General features: G+C 40.2%; 1 protein-coding gene across 1 annotated transcript in view; it reads right to left on the bottom strand.

Annotated features, from left to right (window-relative positions):
* Positions 1-5,268: 5,268 nt before the first annotated feature.
* Positions 5,269-25,526, bottom strand: part of LOC125239768 (glycerol-3-phosphate acyltransferase 3) — a 55,716-nt gene continuing 35,458 nt past the window's right edge. The window contains exons 6-11 of the mRNA XM_048147440.1: positions 22,358-22,591; positions 20,354-20,587; positions 11,924-12,039; positions 10,164-10,304; positions 6,239-6,448; positions 5,269-5,652 (exon numbers count right to left, since the gene is read on the bottom strand). Coding sequence (XP_048003397.1) covers positions 5,565-5,652; positions 6,239-6,448; positions 10,164-10,304; positions 11,924-12,039; positions 20,354-20,587; positions 22,358-22,591 — 1,023 coding nt within the window. The 3' untranslated portion in view covers positions 5,269-5,564. The remainder of the gene's footprint in view (positions 5,653-6,238; positions 6,449-10,163; positions 10,305-11,923; positions 12,040-20,353; positions 20,588-22,357; positions 22,592-25,526) is intronic.

Consider the following 25,526-nt stretch of genomic DNA (forward strand, 5'->3'; position numbering starts at 1 on the left):
TCGGGAGCTACGATGCCACATACAGACACACACACAAACAGACAGATTGACAAACAGACAGACAGACAGACAGACAAACAGACAGACAGACACGTCAAACTTATAACACCCCGTCGTTTTTGCGTCGGGGGTTAAAAAAAACGTACCTCAAAGCCATAGAGAAAAAGCTACGGTGGCCAAGATGGCGTTACACCTTTGGGGAACGCTCGGCTAGATGGCGCTAATATTCATATTTGACGTTTTAAGACACATCAAGCTAAGAATATAGGCCAAATTGTCAAAACTGAAGTTCAAAAGTTTTAAGCTTGTGTCGAGAGATGGCAGTCTATGCACTGTAATTACACATTTTACTTAGACAGTTACTTTCTATAATATTCGATCCTCTTTGATACTGGTAAAAAGGTGCTGTTGCGGGCAACACAATAGGCTAGTTTCCTATACTTAACCTTTCGTATGCGTCTGTCAAAAAATTGTCATTAATATATTAGTCATAATAACTACATGTTAAAGTTGAAACAATATGGAGCAGATCTGCTCCTAAGCATACGAGAGGTTAAAATAAAATATTTTATGCAGTGCACGAAATAAAGCACCACATAATTAGAAGAAAAATATGGACAGTAGTTATTTTTAAACATAATTTCTATTTAATAAGTCAAAGAGAAAGATATAAAGTAAATGAATTGACCGTGACGTCACTCCTCAGTATTTCATAGTAATTCCATATTAGCAAATCGTTTTGATAGTTCATAAAAAGAAGCTGATTTGACTAGTAGGAAACTAGTCTATTGCCAGCAATTCACATACCATTGCCGCGTTTCCCATAGTTGGTGCGTGCTCTACAAACGCAGCAATGGTACATATGTGAATTGCTGGCAATTGTGTTGCCCGTGTAAAGTATGAATTTTTTAAGATGATTTTTTGGCTTTTGCCGTAATCTGTTAAACAAAAGCCTTTGTTTCTATTATTCACGGCGGCTAGCTCCCGTTTAAACGGCACGCGCTAAAGACTGCAGTTAAAAAGCAACTATCATGATAGTAATAAGGTTCAAATCCACAAAAAGCCATTTCGGAGATAACACGTTTTGTCATATTCGAAAAAGTTACCTGCTTACAGCGAACTGTTTCATAAATTGCAACCTTTAGCGCGTGCCATAGAAACGGGAGCTAGCCACTGTGAATAATAGAAACAAAGGCTTTTGTTTAACAGATTACGGCAAAAACCAAAAAACCATGTCAGAAAATTCATACTAATAGTATAACAGTACCGTAAGCACAGTATAATAAAGAGTCCTATCGTACAGTATGGTCACTACCTGCTTCCTGCTAAAAATGCCGCCCACTCACTCTCGACACACCTCGGACACTGGCGATCAAATATATGATAGAGGCGCGTTCTTAGCACTCAGTCCAAGCTCGTGTAGGTGAACGCGTACTATGCTTGTATTAGTGAAATATGACAGGTCGACTGTTCGCGTTTTTGACAGGCGGTAACTGTGAGGTAACCGAGAGGGTGTGGGCGGCACTTTCAGCGGGGAGCGGGAGTGGCCATTAGGCTTGTGCCGTTTCGTTCGTTGATCGGAGCGCTCCGATCTCGTTCAATCGCTCCCACGAACTAGTTCGCTCTTTTAGGTCTTTTGCTCATTTAGTTCAGCCAGACCAGCGACCACTGCGGTCGGAAAGATCAGAACGAATGGGACCGAATAGTGTCAAAATGATACGAATAGTCCACAGATAGTAACATTCCGGGCCGAAAGGTTGTAAGTAACCGAAGTTTAATATGAAAACTTGACTTTTTTTGTTGCTCTGCTAAATTATAGCTCTCGCTCTCGGTCGGCGCAGTCACACATTCGTTCTCGATCCAAACCGCTCGCGCTCGCCTACTGAACTAAATGAGCAAAGACCGATTCTCAGAGCACGGAAAGACTCAGTTCATTTCGGTCATTGATGGGATTTTATTCCTAACAGTTCATAGTTCGTGAACGACACAAGCCTAGTGGCCATACTGTACGATAGTACTCTTTATTATAGTGTGCTCTCGGTTACCTCTAGTGATGTGCAAGTTGCGGAAACTGTCCAAAAAAATCTTGAATTTCATGTAAAATTCACGAAACTTTCACGAAAAATAAAGAAAATTTAAATTTATGAAATGTAAAGTTTCCGAAGTTTTCCTATGTGAAAATTTCAGAATTTTGGAAACTTTTCGTCGGCACATCAATAGTTACCCGCCTGTCAAAAACGTAACCAGTCGTTCTGTCATATCTCACTCATCCATAATAATATTATAAATGGGAAAGTGTGTGTGTTTGTTTGTCCGTCCTTCACGACAAAACGGAGCGACGAATAGTCATGATTTTTTCAGTGGAGATAGTTGAAGGGATGAAAAGTGACACAGGCTACTTTTGGTCTCTTTCTAATGCGAGCGAAGCCGCGGCCAAAAGCTAGTACCACAGAATATATAATAGTACAAGTACAGAAGGCTCACTGCTTTGATGTTTACGAAATGCCGCCTTTTTAAATGCCTACATAATTCTTACAAAGAAACGAGCCGCACGTGCGCAGCGACTTACGATAGGGTTGCCTAACGGATTGAAAAGTATTAATACTGAAATAAAATGTTATACTATTATGTTCAAGTCTTGGGTACTTAATTTGTAGGTATATATATTTGTATATACAGTATTTAAATATTTTTGTTTAAGTTCCAACATGACAAACCTTATTGAACTTTTCCGTGTGACTTAATCAATAGTAGATCTGTGTAAGTGTCCTATGGTATTTATTTTATTCATGATGTCTATTTAACTGGGCATTATTGCCATTCCACACGCGGACATCACATAATGAACCTTAAAAAAAACTCGCGACGTAAAGTAACAATAGAAAATGCGAACGTGCATGCGTTCCGTGAGAAAGCGCGCAACCCCTGACTAGGCCGCGAACTCGCGGCCGCCAGCATGTACTTGTAGCGCGGCGATAGAATCGCGGAGTGAGCCGCCCCTGCTAATAGCATGATAGGCGTCCGCCAACATGAGCTTAGAGTGTGTGCGTAGCAACGCGCCTCTCATAATAATTGATCGCCACTGTCAGAGGTGTGACATAATTCAATAAGCTCAGAAAAAGAGCTATCCAAAAATAATTAGATTTTCAAAATGGCTTCTTGTATTAACTAATATAAACAGTAATAGAATAAATGATAACACGTGTGCATATCGTTAGCCAGTTTGCGTTCGTTACAGCGCCATCTATCATCATTTTATGAAAACAATAGAATTTATACATTTCATTTATTTTCTGGGCGTCAGAGCTTCTATTGTAATTATTATACCGCGTTTTTAAATGATATGCCATAAAACTGGCAAGGAAAGTTATGTGTCAAAAACTCGTATGAATAAATATAAAGCTTTTATTTCTGGCTTCTTTTTTTATTCGCACCGAACTCGAATTCCAACTCTTAGACTTTGCGGTCAAGCTTCTGAAATAAGCGACCGTATTTTTATTTTAATAATGCGACAGAAAAACGTGTAAAATTCGAAAATTCGCGTTTCCCAGGACTTAAGACTAAGCTTGATCGATTTTTCACCAACGAAAACAAATTTCAGCGAAATCGTTAGAGCTGTTTCCGAGATCGCCGGTATATATAAATAAATACACAAGAATTGCTCGTTTAACACAGACAAAAACGGCGCATTACGTCAGAAACCGGTCGTTTTTTTATAACCGCCCGCTAGTATGGCGAGAACCCGCCAGGCGAGTTCTTCGGCATCTGAGTAACGTACGAGTGCCCGCCACGCGGGTTCTTGGGTGCAAAGGTGTTAAATTACGCTCCTATTAAAAATGCTTACTGGTTTGTTTGGTACCACACTATACCCATACTAATATTATAAATGGGAAAGTGTGTGTATCTGTTTGTTTTTCCGCCTTTCACGGCAAAACAGAGCGACGAATTGACGTGATTTTTTCAATGGAGATAGTTAAGGGACGGAGAGTGACATTGGCTACTTTTGTCTCTTTCTCACGCGAGCGAAGCCGCGGGCAAAATCTAGTAAGTATATAAGCTCAAAACACAGAGCCATCCAAAAATTACTAGAAGCATTTGTCACTTCACTTGTTTAATGAGCACTAAACAGTAAAATAGAAGAAATGAAACCACGCCACGGGAACAAACCGTTATCCAGTTTACGTGCGGTACAACGCCATCTCTAATCGAATTGTGAATTTATTTTAATTTAATTTAATATAACTAATATATAACGTAATGTATATTGTCAGAATGGTTGCTTCTGATAATTAATAAACCTATTTATATGCAGTAAAAAAACATTTGGAGATATAAATGAAAACTTAACTAGATTTGGTGTTCAAAAACATTTCAGAAAGGCTACTTAGATTATTAAGATGTTAATCTGCATTTTTAGATAATTTGAATTTGATAAAGTTTCAATGTATTCTGAACGTGTCCACACACCCACACCCACACCCACACACACACACACACACACACACACACATGACATTTAATTATTGAGCGACAATTTATTGAAGTCGATGCAAGTACTTGAAGAGTCTAAATTGCATGTAATATTTTCTTTTTTCTGTGCCCCGTTTCTTCCCGTGGGTGTCGTAGAAGGCGACTGTGGGATATGGGTTAAATTGTAGCGTAGGCGACATGCTGGCAACCTGTCACTGCAATGTCACAGTTTCGTTTTCTTTCAACCCCTTATTTGCCAAGAGAGGCACTGAAGCTTTACTGGTTTCATGTGCTCTGCCTACCCCTTTACGGGATACAAGCGTGATTGTATGTATGTATGTATTGTCTTTAAATATCAGTATTTTTTAGGTAATATTGAGTGGTGTTTAACCCTATTACTACCTAATATCAAGCTTCGAGCTTTTCGACCAGGTTTCATAGATTACATATAAGAAGGTCATACCTATACATTAAAATACGACTGCCTAAGAACGCGCATACACTACACCACACATAGATGGCGCCACAAAAAAAAATGCCTTGTTGCCATCGATTACTTGTAGATTGGCGTTAAGTCTCACTTTCGAGCCATAAATCTATGTCAAAAGTGACACTTAACGCCATCTACAAGTATAATCGAAAGCTACAAGACATTTTTTTTGTGGCGCCATCTATGTGTGGTGTAGTGTATGCGCGTTCTTAGGCGGTCGCATTTTAATTTAATGTAAGGGATGGTATGATTTTCTTATATTTAATCTATGGTTTATTATAAAAGTAAAATTAAAACGGTTTACAATAGTGTTTAGGGGTAGTATATCTTATACCCTAATTCTAAGAACAATACAAATTCTTAGTTTCCGATTATTTTTTTAAATAACACACTACCTAAGCAATATGGCTTCAAAATATACAAACTACGCTTAAAGCGTATCTAATAAAATACTAACAGGTATTTCTCCATACAAAACGTACCTACACTAGTCATATAACTCACTCACTTTTAAGTCACAAGTATTAACACTCAGTACAAGTCTCTGTTCCGGGCGCGCTAGTATTTTCCAGGTATTTTTACCTGTTACTTCGACCCGGTATCTTCATTCTCCTTTTAACCGTTTGCTGAATTCTTCTTGTTGTAGTTCTCGCCATTCTTTCTTCGCCTTCGTGCGTTTTAATTGCCCGTCCCTGGAAAAGAAATGGTCCAAATATTAGAATAAATATGTATAAAGAGGATAGAGTATATACTTAAATAAATAAATAAATATTATAGGACATTCTTACACAGATTGACAGAGTCCCGCGGTAATATCAAGAAGGTTTGTGTTGCAGGTACTCAGACAACGATATAAATAATAATACGAATACTTACATACATAGAAAACATCCATGTCTCAGGAACAAATATCTGTGCTCATCAGACACACACATAATTTCCATCATGTTGAGGTACTATAATATTTACCATTAAATCTATTAGGCCTCCCACGCCTTCACTCTGTTAGCGAACGCAACAGCATCTTCCCTCTCTCCTCTCTTCATGGGGGGTAGGTACCACACATCGCATACGATGGCCCAGGATGACATCATGTTAAGCTACTATACTACTCACCATTGTAAATCTATTAGGCCTCCCCTAGCCGCCACGCACGCCTTCACTCTGTTAGCGAACGCAACAGCATCTTCCCTCTCTCCTCTCTTCATGGGGGGTAGGTACCACACATCCCATACGATGGCCCAGGATGACATCATGTTAAGCTACTATACTACTCACCATTGTAAATCTATTAGGCCTCCCCTAGCCGCCACGCACGCCTTCACTCTGTTAGCGAACGCAACAGCATCTTCCCTCTCTCCTCTCTTCATGGGGGGTAGGTACCACACATCGCATACGATGGCCCAGGATGACATCATGTTAAGGAGATAGTGTAGCATGCCGTAGCGGGAACTGTTCCAGAACGCGTCACCGAAACGGGGGTCGTATCTGAAATGATTTTGTCATTTATTAAATTTTGATACAAGGTTCTATTAAGAGGCCGTCAATATCAAAAAGTAGAAAATCGTAAAATTGGTAGTTTTCTACGTCCGGTTTTAGTTTCAGTATATACTTATTGATAAGAAAAGCACTTGTTTTAAACAGCGCGTATTCTTATCTACAAAATCAGTAGTTAACATCAAGGAAAAGTAACTCCCTGAATTAATTATGATTTTTTTCCTGACGCTAGTTTAAGAAAACCCGCAAATAGTGCTCACGTCTGAGTGAGCTGAGCTCAATTTTGTATACTTTAGGCTGCTAAAATTGATGTTGTCGCATTACTTATATCCTAAACTAAAAATTCAGTAGTTTACATGTGTGTTATCATGCTACTAAAATACAGTAAATGGAAGTTAAACGACATCAATATTTGTCTAAAAATACTTCGAATCAAATGGCAATTACTTCGAAAACCTTTTAGGCAAACAAAAGGCTTTCTTGATAATTATAAACTTTAAGTATGTGTATGCAAAATAGTGTGTAATACAAATCAGGAAACACTTCCAATTTTAGATACATACTTACTTAAAGTTGTAACTAAAATGCGGTCGGCCCCTGTCGGCATCTTCATAAATTTGAATATGTACGACCGTGTTTTAGTTTTAAAATAATGTTATTTTATAAGCTAGATAACTGGACTACAGAATTATTACCTTTTCATATTTTTCCTTACAAAGAAAACGAATAAAATCAATGTTGAATATAAACTTTCGTAAATTTTCCATACAAACGTCAAAACTGCGAACAGATTCTATTGAGTCAGACGCCCGATCGGGCTCGTTCGGAGCGGACGTGTCGCCAAATTTGCTCCAATGACATTTGTTTTTGACACTGGAAATCATATACGGATACAAAAAGATTGCCAGTGCTATGAATGTATTCAAAAGTAATAAGGTAAATAAATATCGTCAGGTCTAAAAGAGTCTCAGTTTAAAATCGTTTTTTTTTTGTGTTGTTTACTACTTATTATTGTTGAGAAATAAAAAAATATATGTAACTTTAATACAATGATAAGAAATATAGGTATTTTTTGTCTTCTAAACTTTATTAAAATGAAAGAGTTTTAAAATTAATTTTAACTCGTTGGACTTTATTTTCATTATACTGGTCACATTATTTAGTGTGTCAGTGTGTGTAACATTCTCTATCGCGAAGAGACATTCAGTGTGGCGTATGAAAAAACTAACAGAACTAATCATTATAATTATATTCTATAAACGATTATTTACGTAAATGGCGAAATTATTAATTGTAATAATATATTATCTTATCACAAAATTGTTCTGTATGACTTACCTTCTTACGTTCAATATAATTTTTAAATGGTGTTTGCACACGGGGCACGTAACCTTAGATTCAGACAACTTTAACTAAATTTTGAAAATTATTATTTTAATGAAGAATTCTATATATGGCAACAATTTTACATGTAAACTGACTGTCAACCTCTGTTCATACATAACCTCAACCTTTGTCTCAGTGCATTTATAACGGATGTTATAATGGCTAAACCGATCAGGAACAGTGAATTATTTTAATTCATTCGGAAAAGGGTTTAACCATTTATAATTAGAATAAACGAAGCACTGTTTTTTACACCAGAGTTGTTTTGATTTTATATGGTGTTTGCACAAATTTATTTTGAAAAATAATCGGAGTCAATTCGTGTGAGATGGTAACACTAAATTGACACTGTCCGCAATCTAAACACGCGGCAGCGTGTCAAGCCAAGTTCAAGTAACCGAACTGGCAGACAACATCGTGTGTAATATTACACGAACTATTTGGAGCCTCTATGGGCGTCCTCACAACAAAAACTATTTCACATAAACGTCTTAAATTTGGCTCTTATATTGATATTTGTGGCATACATATTATGTGCCTGTCGTGATTGTTTCACCGGATGGTCTGATCGGAAGATTAGACCATTTCGTTGGATCTCCTTCTTATTTATGTCGTATTATTTGTCACGTTTATTTTGTGTGTGTGTTAACGAATAAATTAATTATATTCTATTCTATTATAAAAGTTATAAGAAATGATATTTTATGTCATCAATTGTCATAAAACATTTTGAGGACTGCCATTGAACTTGGCACCCGTTTAGATCTCACTGCTTTTGTCGTTGACGCCAACAACCAAGGCATATATAATATTGAACTTGGCTCATATTTCCCTTTTTTGGTTTTGATGGGATTTTAACGTTACAACTGATCTTCAGTGAAACTATAGACCTGTCTTAAGTTCCTCTCACTTAGGTCACTGACCTCTTCCAGTAAATTGCGGTAGTGTGCGAAAAGTATGTTGGTGAGTGTGACGTGCGTTAGTGTGTGTAAATGGGGTAATTTGACAGATACTGAATTTTTACCCATCGTGACGGGCTCTTAATATTGTCTTCGGTTACCGCGATAGTTACTCGTGAAATAAAACTATGGGAACGGATTAAATCGCATATAACGAGTTTAATCATTGAGATCAAGAAATATCCAAACTTTAATAGAGAAGATGGCTTTACTTTACCACCGGCTTGGGATCCAGTAGTGTACTAATCCAGTAGTCTGATAATGGAACAAGCACGACGAAGGCTGTGAGGCTTCTGTGTTGTATGGTGTTGGACATTTGCAGTTTGTTTTTGTCAATTTTGTGTAGATTAATGGATTAATTGTTTTTTAACATAGTAATGGTAATTTTTTTTGAATATTGTATAACTAGCTTTATTAAGTGTGTGAATCTGCTTTAAAAATCTATATTATTTGTGGTCATGGTTCGTTAATATTTCTTGTATGTGGGTAGCTTTTGCACATTGTAATTTTTCCTCAGTCACCCGTTGACCACGAGCGCTGTAAAGTGTTCGAAACGTCGGGATGAATTTTAAACTCATTATACGCGATTTAATCCCTTTCCATAGTTTTATTTCACAAGGCTATTGTTATCTTTCGGTCACGAATACTCAAAACACACATCGACCTCAAAGTTGCACTTGATCGGCGGCTTGTCCGAGAGTTCCGAGTCTGGTATGTCATAGGATCCAAACGAAACAGCCCCCGTTTCTTAAAAACAAACCGTAGTGCCTTTTCACACTATCCGATTCGATATTGGAGAAAAAATGTCAAAGATATGAGGAGAGTCTTTTCAAAAACACTCAATTTCTATAAGTCAACAAGGGTTATTTTTCTATAAAGACATAGATAAAAATAACCTCTGTGGACTTATAGAAATAGGTACTTTTGAAAATACACTACTCATATAGGATAGCGGAACTATGTCTATATCCCGTGGCGATCTAGGTTGATGGTGGGTTTTAGAGCGAATTTTCATCATCCGATCCGATATCGGATGTAGGAAGGATGTCAAAGACAGACGTCAAAAGGGCACCTTTAGGTCCTATATCCGATATCGGATCGGATAATGTGAAAACGCTTTAAAACCCACCATCAGCATAGATCACGAGCGGCCATTTTACAAGTGCCAAGGAACCATTTTGCTGCTTTTAAGGGGGGTTTTCGATACCGTGCAAGTAAATGCTGGAACAACATTCCTCCGTCGTTACGTCGCTTATACTGTAGACCAGGAAAACCACGGCAGCTCATTCCAGTATTTTTTTTGTCTTTTAATATTAGTGAGCTGTAAAGAACATTTGTATAGGTTTTGTAAGACTACTCACTTAATGGCAACAGGGTAGATCCAGCCACCGACTTCGAAACTGCCTTTCTTGAACTGCATTACTGAAGTGTTGTTGATGCAGGTGCCCTCCGGGAAGATCAGGATGGGCGGGTTATCAGGGACTGATATGTGCTCTTTTAGCCTGTGAATTAAAATAGTACATCGTGGGATAAATAAGAAATTCGAAACGAGTAGCGAAAAATTAAGACACGAATGTAGAGAGTGATTCCCTATCTAACACTGCCAAAGAGGATCGAGTATTATAGAGAGTTACTGTCGAAGTAAAATGTGTAATCACAGTGCATAGACTGCCATCTTTTGACACAAGCTTAAACTTTTGAACCTGTTTTGACAATTTGGCCCATATTCTTAGCTTGATATGTGTTAAAAATGTCAAATATTAATATTAGCGCCATCTAGCTGAGCGTACCCCAAAGGCGTAATGCCATCTAGGCCACCGTACCTTTTTCTGTATGGTTTTGAGGTACGTTTTTTTCTTAGACTTTATCTGTCTATACGGAGTTATACGAGTATATGTCTTTGAACACTGCTAACCACTCTAACACTGTTAGATCAGCTATATGGCACTGTATGTTCGTTCCTACTTCTTTAAACGTTTGCCGAATATGACACTAGAGGGCGTTACTAGTAATCATAATATGTGACTTTCCACTACCTTTAACTATCCGTGGACTTCGTGTGCGATAAGTACTAGAAAGGCCTTTTTGCTCTTGTATCGTGAGAACCCTTATTTATGGAAAGCCACGTATTACTAATACTTACAACGCCCTCTAGTGCCAAAACCCAACAAACATTTGATGAATGAAGCTAATGGGGGCCATCTATAAATTTGCCACTAGAGGCGCTGATGTCGCGTGAGGTCAAAAAACTACTACTACTGGTTTTGGCGGACTTCGTGACATAAATTATAATTTCTTTAATTTACCTGTTGAAAAGTGATCTTCTTCGTGAAATTATAGCAAAATATGGACTATTTGGCGATAAATGTGAACGCTTCGAAAGCGGAATTAAGAAAAAGAGGCGCAAAAATATGATGATAAGTTATTTACAATAAAGAATCTAAACATATGTGAATCATCTATAAATATGTGAATGTAAAACCTGACAATGTATAATCAATACTGAATAAAGAATATGAATATAAATATTATTATTAATTAATTAATAAGATTCAAAACTTTGTTTCGGCGCCGATCTTAAAAGTCGCCTTTAACTTTGATAGCTATATCTCTGGACCTTACTCAACAGTGGCGCCAACTGGTGAGCAAAAAAACGATAGTCCCCATTAGTGGCATCCATATTCTCATTGAACCCTTTATAGTAGAATGCCACAAATAGGATGAAGCCACATCTATCAACAATATCAACATCTAGCCGCATTTTGTGTATTAGAAATCGCTTGTTAGTATGAAAAAGTACGCATTGCCAGGGGCGGCTCACTCCGCGATTCTATCGCCGCGCTACAAGTACATGCCGGCGGCCGCGAGTTCGCGGCCCGTTCACTGGTGACGACCTTCACGCAGCGCAATAGAATTCAATGTTTGCTGCTCGCGTGCGGTCCGTTTGCTAATGTAGGTAAGAATTTTGAATGGCGGCATTTTGTGAACATCAAAGGAGTGAGCCTTCTGTACTCGTACTACTATATATTCTGTGGCATAGCTTTCAGCTTTTGGATGTCTTCATACCAACGAGAGCTTTCTCATACATAAAATGCGGCTCGATGAGCCTTGGGAGCCTTACCTTCTGGCCACAGCGTGTCTGTCTTTAACCTCCGACCTCTCAAACCAGATGTGCGGAGAGGCGCGCGCGAGCGCCCTCTGTAGGATGCCTAGGAAACCACCGTGACGCTGCCCTATCTGAAAATGATAGGTACTTCTTTGATTATATTTAAATTATTAAAATTATTTTTTAAAAGGGCTCTTTAAAGTTTTACAACAGGATGACGATGTCATGTTACTAAGAAACAAAAATTCATCTAATCATCCTCCTCCTTGCGTTATCCCGGCATTTTGCTACGGCTCATGGGAGCCTGGGGTCCGCTTTGACAACTAATCCCAAGATTAGGCGTAGGCACTCGTTTTACGAAAGCGACTGCCATCTGACCTTCCAACCCGATGGGTAAGTTGGCTTATTGGAATTATTCCGGTTTCCTCACGATGTTTTCCTTCACCGAAAAGCGACTGGCAAAATATCAAATGACATTTCGCACATAAGTTTCGAAAACTCATTGGTACAAGACGGGGTTCGAACCCGCGACCTCCGAATCGTAAGTCGCACGCTCTTACCGCTAGGCCACCAGCGGTTAAAGTAAGAAGTCTAATACTGATTATTAAATGGCGAAAGTCATAAAAAAATGGAGTATTGAGAAGGGCCTATGATAGGTTTACATAACATGATGATATTTTTTTTACTATAGAATTGAGGCAAAGTCTAATAATTAGGCGAAAATGGCAGAAATCATTAGAAAATTACATACATACATACAATCACGGGGTAAGCCGAGATCACGGATTTCTTTGCTTCACGCACTTTCATAAGGTTCATTTACTTATAAAATCAGTTATTTTATTTTAAAAATTCAATTTCTAGTTTACAAGTTGACTGGTAACAATAAAATGTTTGTAGCAATACATTATCCCAAGCACATGTAACCCACTTATAGGATGTCATGCTAATGTTGAAAGATTAATGAAATATTCACTTACCAAGTGAAGAATGCTACTTGAAGAATACAGGTACTTAGCGATTATATAACTGGGTCCTGGGCATTTTCAGAATTTGGGACCCAAAGTTAGCATAGGTTAACAAAAATTAACTGAATGTCAGTTTTGTGACGATAATTAAGCATGAAATTTCAATTTAAAAAAAAAGTTTTTTCCCCTCACTAGCTCGGAAACACGTGTTTTGTCCTTTAATACCAGCGGGTAAAAACGCATTTTATCCACTGGTGGGTAAAGTAATTTGACCCCGAATAAAGTCAAATTAACTGCTTTAAAATTGATAAAAGTAGGTGAATCTAGCAATAAAGATGATTTACCACCTGTGGAAATACTGGAAGCAGTGATAAACGCATTTTTTCCGTTGTCTTGTAGTTTCCTCGCTATAGTGAGGGGAAAAGTTTTGTGTTACACATGGGTGAAAATGTATTTTACTTCTCGTGTGTTAAATTCAATTCCACACTCGGCGTTAAAATACAACTTTGCCCCCTTGTATAACAAATAACTAATGTGTTAATAACATAAACTTTAAGCGGTAATCTACATTCAGAAAGGGAAAAAAGTTAACTTTCCGGACGGTCCGCGTGACATTAAAACCAGTCTAACCACTCACCAGTGAGTAGGTGTTGTCGCACATCAGCACCAAGGCGTCGATGGGGCTAGTGTGGTTAGCCACGCATATCCCGCTCTTCGGCTTATTGTCTTCATCGTGATAGGTGATCACGGCGCTGATGCACCGCGATAGGAAGTTGAAGCACATGATGGACACGCCGTAGTTGACGCGCTGTTGAGCGTTTCTTTTTGCCAATTTTTTATTTTGATATTTTTAGGGACTTTATATAGTGCTATCTCTGTCGCTCTTAAATATATGCGCGAAGCGCATATGAGACGCGTGTCCCACCTGTATATTGCTATCTCTGTCGCTCTTAAGTATATGAGCGAAGCGAATATGAGACGCGTGTCCCACCTGTATATTGCTATCTCTGTCGCTCTTTAAATAAGACGCGTGTCCCACTTTACAAAAAGAAATAACAAAAAATTGATAAAATATCACATTTTAAAAAAGTGGCACAAAAAAGAAACGCTCTGTTTCGCTTGCTCCGGAGCGGGGCCAGTTGAAACACACTAGTCCAATATAGCTACAGCGGGGCAAGTTGAAACGCCCCCCACTCACCAGTGAGTAGGTGTTGTCGCACATCAGCACCAAGGCGTCGATGGGGCTAGTGTGGTTAGCCACGCATATCCCACTCTTCGGCTTATTGTCTTCATCGTGATAGGTGATCACGGCGCTGATGCACCGCGATAGGAAGTTGAAGCACATGATGGACACGCCATACTTGACGCGCTGTTGAGCGTTTCTTTTTGCCATTTTTTTATTTTGATATTTTAGGGAATTTATATAGTGCTATCTCTGTCGCTCTTAGATATATGCGCGAAGCGCATATGAGACGCGTGTCCCACCTGTATCTTTGTCGCTCTTAAATATATGCGCGAAGCGCATATGAGACGCGTGTCTCACCCGTATATTTCTATCTCTGTCGCTTTTTAAATAAGACGCGTGTCCCACTTTACAAAAATAAATAACAAAAAAATAGATAAAATATCACAATTTTAAAAAGTGGCATAAAAAGAAACGCTCTGTTTCGCTTGCTCAGGAGCGGGGCCAGTTGAGACACACTAGTCCAATATTGCTACAGCGGGGCATGTTGAAACGCCCTCCACTCACCAGTGAGTAGGTGTTGTCGCACATCAGCACCAAGGCGTCGATGGGGCTAGTGTGGTTAGCCACGCATATCCCGCTCTTCGGCTTATTGTCTTCATCGTGATAGGTGATCACGGCGCTGATGCACCGCGATAGGAAGTTGAAGCACATGATGGACACGCCATACTTGACGCGCTGTTGAGCGTTTCTTTTTGCCATTTTTTTATTTTGATATTTTTAAGGAATTTATATAGTGCTATCTCTGTCGCTCTTGAATATATGCGCGAAGCGCATATGAGACGCGTGTCCCACCTGTATATTGCTATCTCTGTCGCTCTCAAATATATGCGCGAAGCGCATATGAGACGCGTGTCTCACCTGTATATTGCTATCTCTGTCGCTCTTTAAATAAGACGCGTGTCCCACTTTACAATAAGAAATAACAAAAAAAATTATAAAATATCACATTTTAAAAAAGTGGCATAAAAAGAAACGCTCTGTTTCGCTTGCTCCGGAGCGGGGCCAGTTGAAACACACTAGTCCAATATTGCTACAGCGGGGCAAGTTGAAACGCCCTCCACTCACCAGTGAGTAAGTGTTGTCGCACATCAGCACCAAGGCGTCGATGGGGCTAGTGTGGTTAGCCACGCATATCCCGCTCTTCGGCTTATTGTCTTCATCGTGATATGTGATCACGGCGCTGATGCACCGCGATAGGAAGTTGAAGCACATGATGGACACGCCGTACTTGACGCGCTGTTGAGCGTTTCTTTTTGCCATTTTTTTATTTTGATATTTTAGGGAATTTATATAGTGCTATCTCTGTCGCTCTTAAATATATGCGCGAAGCGCATATGAGACGGGTGTCCCACCCATATATTGCTATCTCTGTCGCTGTTGAATATATGCGCGAAGCGCATATGAGACGCGTGACCCACAGATATATTGCTATCTCTATCGCTCTTTAAACAAGACGCGTGTCCCACTTTACAAAAAGAAATAACAAAACATTGATAAAATATCACATTTTTAAAAAGTGGCACAAAAAAGAAACGCTCTGTTTCGCTTGCTCCGGAGCGGGGCCAGTTGAAACACACTAGTCCAATATTGCTACAGCGGGGCATGTTGAAACGCCCTCCACTCACCAGTGAGTAAGTGTTGTCGCACATCAGCACCAAGGCGTCGATGGGGCTAGTGTGGTTAGCCACGCATATCCCGCTCTTCGGCTTATTGTCTTCATCGTGGTAGGTGATCACGGCGCTGATGCACCGCGATAGGAAGTTGAAGCACATGATGGACACGCCGTAGTTGACGCGCTGTTGAGCGTTTCTTTTGGCCATTTTTTATTTAGATTTTTAGGGACTTTATCTCTGTCGCTCTTAAATAAATGCGCGAAGCGCATATGAGACGCGTGTCCCACCTGTATATTGCTATCTCTGTCGCTCTTAAATATATGCGCGAAGCGCATATGAGACGCGCGTTTCACCCATATATTGCTATCTCTGTCGCTCTTTAAATAAGACGCGTGTCCCACCTGTATACTGTTATCTCTGTCGCTCTTAAATATATGCGCGAAGCGCATATGAGACGCGTGTCTCACCCATATATTGCTATCTCTGTCGCTCTTTAAATAAGATGCGTGTCCCACTTTACAAAAAAAAAATGATAAAATATCACATTTAAAAAAAGTGGCATAAAAAGAAACGCTCTGTTTCGCTTGCTCAGGAGCGGGGCCAGTTGAAACACACTAGTCCAATATTGCTACAGCGGGGCAAGTTGAAACGCCCTCCACTCACCAGTGAGTAGGTGTTGTCGCACATCAGCACCAAGGCGTCGATGGGGCTAGTGTGGTTAGCCACGCATATCCCGCTCTTCGGCTTATTGTCTTCATCGTGGTAGGTGATCACGGCGCTGATGCACCGCGATAGGAAGTTGAAGCACATGATGGACACGCCGTAGTTGACGCGCTGTTGAGCGTTTCTTTTGGCCATTTTTTATTTAGATTTTTAGGGACTTTATCTCTGTCGCTCTTAAATAAATGCGCGAAGCGCATATGAGACGCGTGTCCCACCTGTATATTGCTATCTCTGTCGCTCTTAAATATATGCGCGAAGCGCATATGAGACGCGCGTTTCACCCATATATTGCTATCTCTGTCGCTCTTTAAATAAGACGCGTGTCCCACCTGTATACTGTTATCTCTGTCGCTCTTAAATATATGCGCGAAGCGCATATGAGACGCGTGTCTCACCCATATATTGCTATCTCTGTCGCTCTTTAAATAAGACGCGTGTCCCACCTGTATACTGTTATCTCTGGCGCTCTTAAATATATGCGCGAAGCGCATATGAGACGCGTGTCTCACCCATATATTGCTATCTCTGTCGCTCTTTAAATAAGATGCGTGTCCCACTTTACAAAAAAAAAATGATAAAATATCACATTTAAAAAAAGTGGCATAAAAAGAAACGCTCTGTTTCGCTTGCTCAGGAGCGGGGCCAGTTGAAACACACTAGTCCAATATTGCTACAGCGGGGCAAGTTGAAACGCCCTCCACTCACCAGTGAGTAGGTGTTGTCGCACATCAGCACCAAGGCGTCGATGGGGCTAGTGTGGTTAGCCACGCATATCCCGCTCTTCGGCTTATTGTCTTCATCGTGGTAGGTGATCACGGCGCTGATGCACCGCGATAGGAAGTTGAAGCACATGATGGACACGCCATACTTGACGCGCTGTTGAGCGTTTCTTTTTGCCAATTTTTTATTTTGATATTTTTAGGGACTTTATATAGTGCTATCTCTGTCGCTCTTAAATATATGCGCGAAGCGCATATGAGACGCGTGTCCCACCCATATATTGCTACCTCTGTCGCTGTTGAATATATGCGCGAAGCGCATATGAGACGCGTGACCCACAAATATATTGCTATCTCTATCGCTCTTTAAACAAGACGCGTGTCCCACTTTACAAAAAGAAATAACAAAAAATTGATAAAATATCACATTTTATAAAAGTGGCATAAAAAGAAACGCTCTGTTTCGCTTGCTCAGGAGCGGGGCCAGTTGAAACAAACTAGTCCAATATCGCTACAGCGGGGCAAGTTGAAACGCCCCCCACTCACCAGGGAGTAAGTGTTGTCGCACATCAGCACCAAGGCGTCGATGGGGCTAGTGTGGTTAGCCACGCATATCCCGCTCTTCGGCTTATTGTCTTCATCGTGATATGTGATCACGGCGCTGATGCACCGCGATAGAAAGTTGAAGCACATGATGGACACGCCATACTTGACGCGCTGTTGAGCGTTTCTTTTTGCCATTTTTGATATTTTTAAGGAATTTATATAGTGCCATCTCTGTCGCTCTTAAATATATGCGCGAAGCGCATATGAGACGCGTGTCCCACCCATATATAGCTATCTCTGTCGCTGTTAAATATGAGACGCGTGTCCCACCTGTATATTGCTCTCTGTCGCTCTTTAAATAAGACGCGTGTCCCACTTTACGAAAAGAAATAAAAAAAAACATTGATAAAATATCACATTTTAAAAAAGTGGCATAAAAAGAAACGCTCTGTTTCGCTTGCTCAGGAGCGGGGCCAGTTGAAACACACTAGTCCAATATAGCTACAGCGGGGCAAGTTGAAACGCCCTCCACTCACCAGTGAGTAAGTGTTGTCGCACATCAGCACCAAGGCGTCGATGGGGCTAGTGTGGTTAGCCACGCATATCCCACTCTTCGGCTTATTGTCTTCATCGTGATAGGTGATCACGGCGCTGATGCACCGCGATAGGAAATTGAAGCACATGATGGACACGCCATAGTTAACGCGCTGTTGAGCGTTTCTTTTTGCCATTTTTTTATTTTGATATTTTTAAGGAATTTATATAGTGCTATCTCTGTCGCTCTTAAATATATGCGCGAAGCGCATATGAGACGCGTGTCCCACCCATATATTGCTATCTCTGTCGCTGTTGAATATACATATGAGACGCGTGACCCACAAATATATTGCTATCTCTATCGCTCTTTAAACAAGACGCGTGTCCCACTTTACAAAAAGAAATAACAAAAAATTGATAAAATATCACATTTTAAAAAAGTGGCACAAAAAGAAACGCTCTGTTTCGCTTGCTCCGGAGCGGGGCCAGTTGAAACACACTAGTCCAATATTGCTACAGCGGGGCAAGTTGAAACGCCCCCCACTCACCAGTGAGTAGGTGTTGTCGCACATCAGCACCAAGGCGTCGATGGGGCTAGTGTGGTTAGCCACGCATATCCCGCTCTTCGGCTTATTGTCTTCATCGTGATAGGTGATCACGGCGCTGATGCACCGCGATAGGAAGTTGAGGCACATGATGGACACGCCATAGTTGACGCGCTGTTGAGCGTTTCTTTTTGCCATTTTTTTATTTTGATATTTTTAAGGAATTTATATAGTGCTATCTCTGTCGCTCTTAAATATATGCGCGAAGCGCATATGAGACGCGTGTCCCACCTGTATATTGCTATCTCTGTCGCTCTCAAATATATGCGCGAAGCGCATATGAGACGCGTGTCTCACCTGTATATTGCTATCTCTGTCGCTCTTTAAATAAGACGCGTGTCCCACTTTACAATAAGAAATAACAAAAAAAATTATAAAATATCACATTTTAAAAAAGTGGCATAAAAAGAAACGCTCTGTTTCGCTTGCTCAGGCGCGGGGCCAGTTGAAACAAACTAGTCCAATATTGCTACAGCGGGGCAAGTTGAAACGCCCTCCACTCACCAGTGAGTAGGTGTTGTCGCACATCAGCACCAAGGCGTCGATGGGGCTAGTGTGGTTAGCCACGCATATCCCACTCTTCGGCTTATTGTCTTCATCGTGGTAGGTGATCACGGCGCTGATGCACCGCGATAGGAAGTTGAAGCACATGATGGACACGCCATACTTGACGCGCTGTTGAGCGTTTCTTTTTGCCAATTTTTTATTTTGATATTTTTAGGGACTTTATATAGTGCTATCTCTGTCGCTCTTAAATATATGCGCGAAGCGCATATGAGACGCGTGTCCCACCTGTATATTGCTATCTCTGTCGCTCTTTAAATAAGACGCGCGTCCCACTTTACAAAAAGAAATAACAAAAAATTGATAAAATATCACATTTTAAAGTGGCACAAAAAAGAAACGCTCTGTTTCGCTTGCTCAGGAGCGGGGCCAGTTGAAACACACTAGTCCAATATCGCAACAGCGGGGCAAGTTGAAACGCCCTCCACTCACCAGTGAGTAGGTGTTGTCGCACATCAGCACCAAGGCGTCGATGGGGCTAGTGTGGTTAGCCACGCATATCCCGCTCTTCGGCTTATTGTCTTCATCGTGATAGGTGATCACGGCGCTGATGCACCGCGATAGGAAGTTGAAGCACATGATGGACACGCCGTAGTTGACGCGCTGTTGAGCGTTTCTTTTTGCCAATTTTTTATTTTGATATTTTTAGGGACTTTATATAGTGCTATCTCTGTCGCTCTTAAATATATGCGCGAAGCGCATATGAGACGCGTGTCTCACTCATATATTGCTATCTCTGTCGCTCTTTAAATAAGACGCGCGTCCCACTTTACAAAAAGAAATAACAAAAAATTGATAAAATATCACATTTTAAAGTGGCACAAAAAAGAAACGCTCTGTTTCGCTTGCTCAGGAGCGGGGTCAGTTGAAACACACTAGTCCAATATTGCTACAGCGGGGCAAGTTGAAACGCCCTCCACTCACCAGTGAGTAGGTGTTGTCGCACATCAGCACCAAGGCGTCGATGGGGCTAGTGTGGTTAGCCACGCATATCCCGCTCTTCGGCTTATTGTCTTCATCGTGATATGTGATCACGGCGCTGATGCACCGCGATAGGAAGTTGAAGCACATGATGGACACGCCGTAGTTGACGCGCTGTTTGAGACGCCCGTCGGGCAGCGTGCCGACGCAAGCCGTGCATAGAACGAGCCACCAGACCTGGCCCAATGACGATGATAGAGACAAGCGTAGCATAAACATGTGCGGAAAATTAGAGACAAGGTGTATCATAAGGCACTAGTCCCAACAGAAGCGAGGAAGCGATGGTGATATAACCTAACCACAAAATTAAAAATCGAAATTTAGATGTCATATATTGAAGAAAAAAAAAAACCGCTTCACCACTGGTGGTGCTCGTCATTTTTTTTTTCTTTAATATATGACATCTTATTTCGATTTTTAATTTATATATAGTAGTGTGACTACATAAAAAACACAAATCAAAATATTTGTTAAAATAATTTGATTTGTTCCCATAGTTGTGCAAATTAAAATTTTGAAAAAACCCCCGACTGCGTAGTAGGCTGATTTTCATGAAACATGGCTAAGAACACTCCCGACTAACTCAGCTTTCAGACAAAAAAAAACTAAATCTAAATCGGTTCATCCGTTGCGGAGCTACGATGCCACAGATAGACAGACCCCGTCGTTTTTGCGTCCGGGGCTAAAAAGATATCGCTCTCGTGTAAATAAAGAAAAGAGCGAGCGACTTATATACTTCATCGCGTCTCTGTTTAACCCCCGACGCAAAAACGACGGGGTGTTATAAGTTTGACGTGTCTGTCTGTCTGTCTGTCTGTCTGTTTATCTGTCTGTCTGTGGCACCGTAGCTAACGAACGGATGAACCGATTTAGATTTAGTTTTTTTTTGTTGCTTTTTTCATCGCGTCTCTTTTTAACCCCCGACGCAAAAACAACGGGGTGTTATAAGTTTGACGTGTCTGTCAGTCTGTCTGTTTATTTGTCTGTCTGTGTTTGTCTGTCTGTGGCACCGTAGCTAACGAACGGATGAACCGATTTAGATTTAGTTTTTTTTTGTTGCTTTTTTCATCGCGTCTCTTTAACCCCCGACGCAAAAACAACGGGGTGTTATAAGTTTGACGTGTCTGTCTGTCTGTCTGTGTGTGTGTCTGTTTGTGGCATCATAGCTCCTGAACGGATGAACCGATTTAGATTTAGTTTTTTTTTTGTCTGAAAGCTGAGTTAGTCGGGAGTGTTCTTAGCCATGTTTCATGAAAATCGGTCCACTATGTCGCGGTCGGGGGTTTTTCAAAATTTTATTAACCCCCGACGCAAAAACGACGGGGTGTTATAAGTTTGACGTGTCTATCTGTCTGTGTGTGCCTGTCTATGGCATCGTAGCTTCCGAACGGATGAACCGATTTAGATTTAGTTTTTTTTTGTCTGAAAGCCGAGTTAGTCGGGAGTGTTCTTAGCCATGTTTCATGAAAATCGGTCCACTATGTCGCGGTCGGGGGTTTTTTCAAAATGTTATTTTTGTGGTTAGGTTATATTTACACAAGAGTGACTATCTATTATTCGTTTCCATCGGTAATAGCTCATGCTTTTGGTGGGACCAGTGGCATATATTGTCCATGATACAAAATTATAGTCTCTGGTCTTCAGCAAAACCCAATTATTATTAAGGGCTCCACTTAAGTTGCAACAAATCGCATGCGATTTACGAGACAGCAATTTTAATCGCACAAACTGCTCAAGGGTTATTTTTTAAAGATAAAGTTGCAACGTTTAGGCTATCAAAATTGCTGTTAACTTAGCTTGGTCAAACTATACATATACATAGAATAATACGATCGCAAATCGTGGAGGCCTTAACTATACGCAATAGCCCAATGAAAGGGACAATCACAAATGAAACACAAAATAAAATAGACGTCACAACCCAACAGCCCGGAAAAAAAATAATACCATAGAGAAACACTGATTGCAACTCAGCACAGCGACATCTATGATCGTAGTGTGGTTTGCCGCGCATATTCCGCCTTTGGGCATGTTCTGTTTGTCGTGATAGTCGATCACGACGGACAGCGAGCGAATCATGATGCGCATAGATATCATGTAGGACATCATGCCTATGATACGCTGAACTCGGCCCGGCGGGAGCGTGCTGGCGACCGTTGTCATTGTCAGCATGAATATTATCTGTTAGTTGAAGTAGGTTAGTTTTTTAGAAAAAAAAAATTTTTTTTGAAATGTTGGAAAATTATAGCGTAAAGTACCTACTATAATCTGTACTTCCAAGGTATTAAAGGGCATTTTCAAAAATTGGGACTCAAAATTAGCGTGAGTTGTTGACAAAAACTTGAGTCTCTGTCGTTTTGCAACATTGATAACTAAGGATGAAATTTCAATAAAAAGATAGTTTTTGTGTAAAAATGTTGATTTCTATATAGATTTTATGCTTAAATGTCGTTACAAAACTGACAACAATACTTTTTGTTAGCAACTGATGCTAATCGTGTCCCAATTTTTGACAAATCTTATCTTATACTTTTAAACGAGCAATTCTTGTATATTTATTTATTTATATATTTATTTACACTGACGATCTCGGAAACCGCTCTAACGATTTCGCAGAAATTTGTTATGTGGGGGTTTTTGGGGGTGAAAAATCGGTCTAACTTATCCTTAGGTCCCGGAAAACGCGAATTTTCGAGTTTTCATGCGTTTTTCTTCGCGCGCCATCTCATGTGCAGTAGTTGTACTGTTAAGACAGAATTCTTTCGGTCGATGTAAGTACTATTTATTGCAAACACTAGATGGCGACACAGGTCAAGGCTAAAACGAATAGAAAATACACTATTTGAGTTTTTGTGGCGAAATGCGCGCCATCTCGTGTGGAGTAGTTGTGTTGTTAAGGCTGAGAATTCTTTCGCTCGATGTAGGTACTATTCATTTTTGAACTAGATGGCGACACATGTCAAGGATACGAAACAGAACCGAGCGAAGCTCGGTTGCCCAGATATTACCCTTAAAAGAACGTAAAATTTGTACATTTTCGGGAAGTTACATTTAATTAACCAACCAAATACAAGTAAGTGGATCAGCACAGCGCCATCTATGATCGCGTTCGGGCATGTTCTGTTTGTCATGATAGTTGATCATGGCGGACAGCGAGCGAATCATGCTCCATATCGTCACTACTTTTAAAAAATCTCGTATCTCACGCTGTTCCTCAAAGTTAAAACGCAGTAAGTCTATATGCATTCCATACATACTTACTACAATTTTCTTTTCATTGACAGACGAAGATACAATAAATAATTTTATTTCATATTTAGCACCTTTGATTCTGAGACAATAAACCCGTTTTTTTTTGTTTTTTTTCTCAAATGCAATGTTTTTCTAAAAACCACAAGTATAAGGATATGATTAGAAAACAGAAGTAGGAAGTAGAATTGTAGAGAATGTGTTTTTATACATTATAGAGAAGGTATTAGTAATTAGTCACAATAATGAATTAAGTACACTAAGTAAAAGAATACACGAATAAGAATTATACAGAGTATAAATAAAACTATAAAAATAATACTAGATGTGTTTACAAATAATTAGAATCACCAGTTTTGACTTGTTGGCAATCACCGGGTCAAAATTGAGCTCAATCTTTGTAACTAAAGTTCAAAATTAAGTTGGAAATAATATTCTCTCAGCCTTATGGCATAGGCAATGGTCCCACCGCGAGCTAGTAAGCTATCAGCTATCGGCTATAATAAATAATAAAATAAAATAAATAAAATGCGTTTATTTTCAGACAACATTGATCTATAAAAACGAACAAAAGATAATCACTCCCGTGTAAATAAAAGAGACACGGCGATGTTTATAGTTACTCGCCCAGCGGTGAGCTATCAATATCGCCGTGTCTCTTTAATTTGCACGGGAGTGCTTATCTTTTGTTCGTTTTTATAGTCGATAGCTCATAGCTTACTAGCTCGCGGTGGGACCAGGGGCCCGTTTCTCGAAAGGTACAAGCCTTGAATTACAAGTGTGTTTCCATGACAACCCATACGATTTGACAGTTCGCGCACTTGTAATACAAGGCTTGTACCTTTCGAGAAACGGGCCCCAGTACCTTAATTTTGGAAATCTAATAAAGATCTAAAAAAATATAATGGGATAATTCATAATATCTAAACTTATATCGACCGTGATATACTGTACCGTGTTCATTTTTTGTTTTGTCGAGATCCCGATATATGGACGCAACATTCCTCATAGTCACGGGTAGGCAATTGTAGGCAATGACGGTCTATATCCCGGTCAATATAAGTCTAGTCAAACTAACTGTAAATAATTAAAAAAAAAAACAATACAGACTGTCAAACAAGTTTATCATTAGAAACAGGCAAATTTGCCATGAGACGATATAGTTCAGCGCCTGCATTCTATATAGTTGTCTTAGGGCATGCGCCCACGGGCGACAAAGTCGCTCGGCGACTTTTTTGTCGCTCACATCCAGTCTATGTATGGGTTAGAAAGAAAATGCGCACAACCCTATTCCCTATTGTGTGTGTACTTTCATACTAGCCCATATGTTGGATGTGATGTGAGCGACAAATAACGCGAGTAACATTGTCTCTTAGAAAAACTAGAAAGTGACGGAAATTGCTTGACAGACCACATTTCTTTCTTGTTCTCGGTTACTTACTGCTGTATAATTGAATTTGAAATAAAAGTACCTAAATAGCCGGGTCCACACAGCGCTCACGCGGCAAACGTCTAATCCGCTTTGTGTGATAGGGAACAGCACAGCGGATATCATCTCGCTCGAATCTAGAGCAGAGCCTTACAGAAGACCGCAGCCAAATAGCACTAGACCCTACTCATAGTGTTGTGTTCCCGACGGTGAGTAAGGCTGCCAGAGCTCAACGAGGGTGCGGTGAGCTGGTGACGGAAGGACCTACGGAACTAATTTGTTCCGTTTATTGTCCTTTGAGTCGTCGACAACCCGGACCCTCCTTGGAACTTGTATACTCCTTTTTGCTGTGTCCTTAACTCCTTTAACACAGCAAAAGGGGGTGAACAAGTTTCTAACGGGTTGGCAACGCGCATGTGACACCCCTTAAGTTGCAGG

Source organism: Leguminivora glycinivorella, chromosome 26 (genome assembly GCF_023078275.1).
Source record: "Leguminivora glycinivorella isolate SPB_JAAS2020 chromosome 26, LegGlyc_1.1, whole genome shotgun sequence".
Taxonomy (NCBI): domain Eukaryota; kingdom Metazoa; phylum Arthropoda; class Insecta; order Lepidoptera; family Tortricidae; genus Leguminivora; species Leguminivora glycinivorella.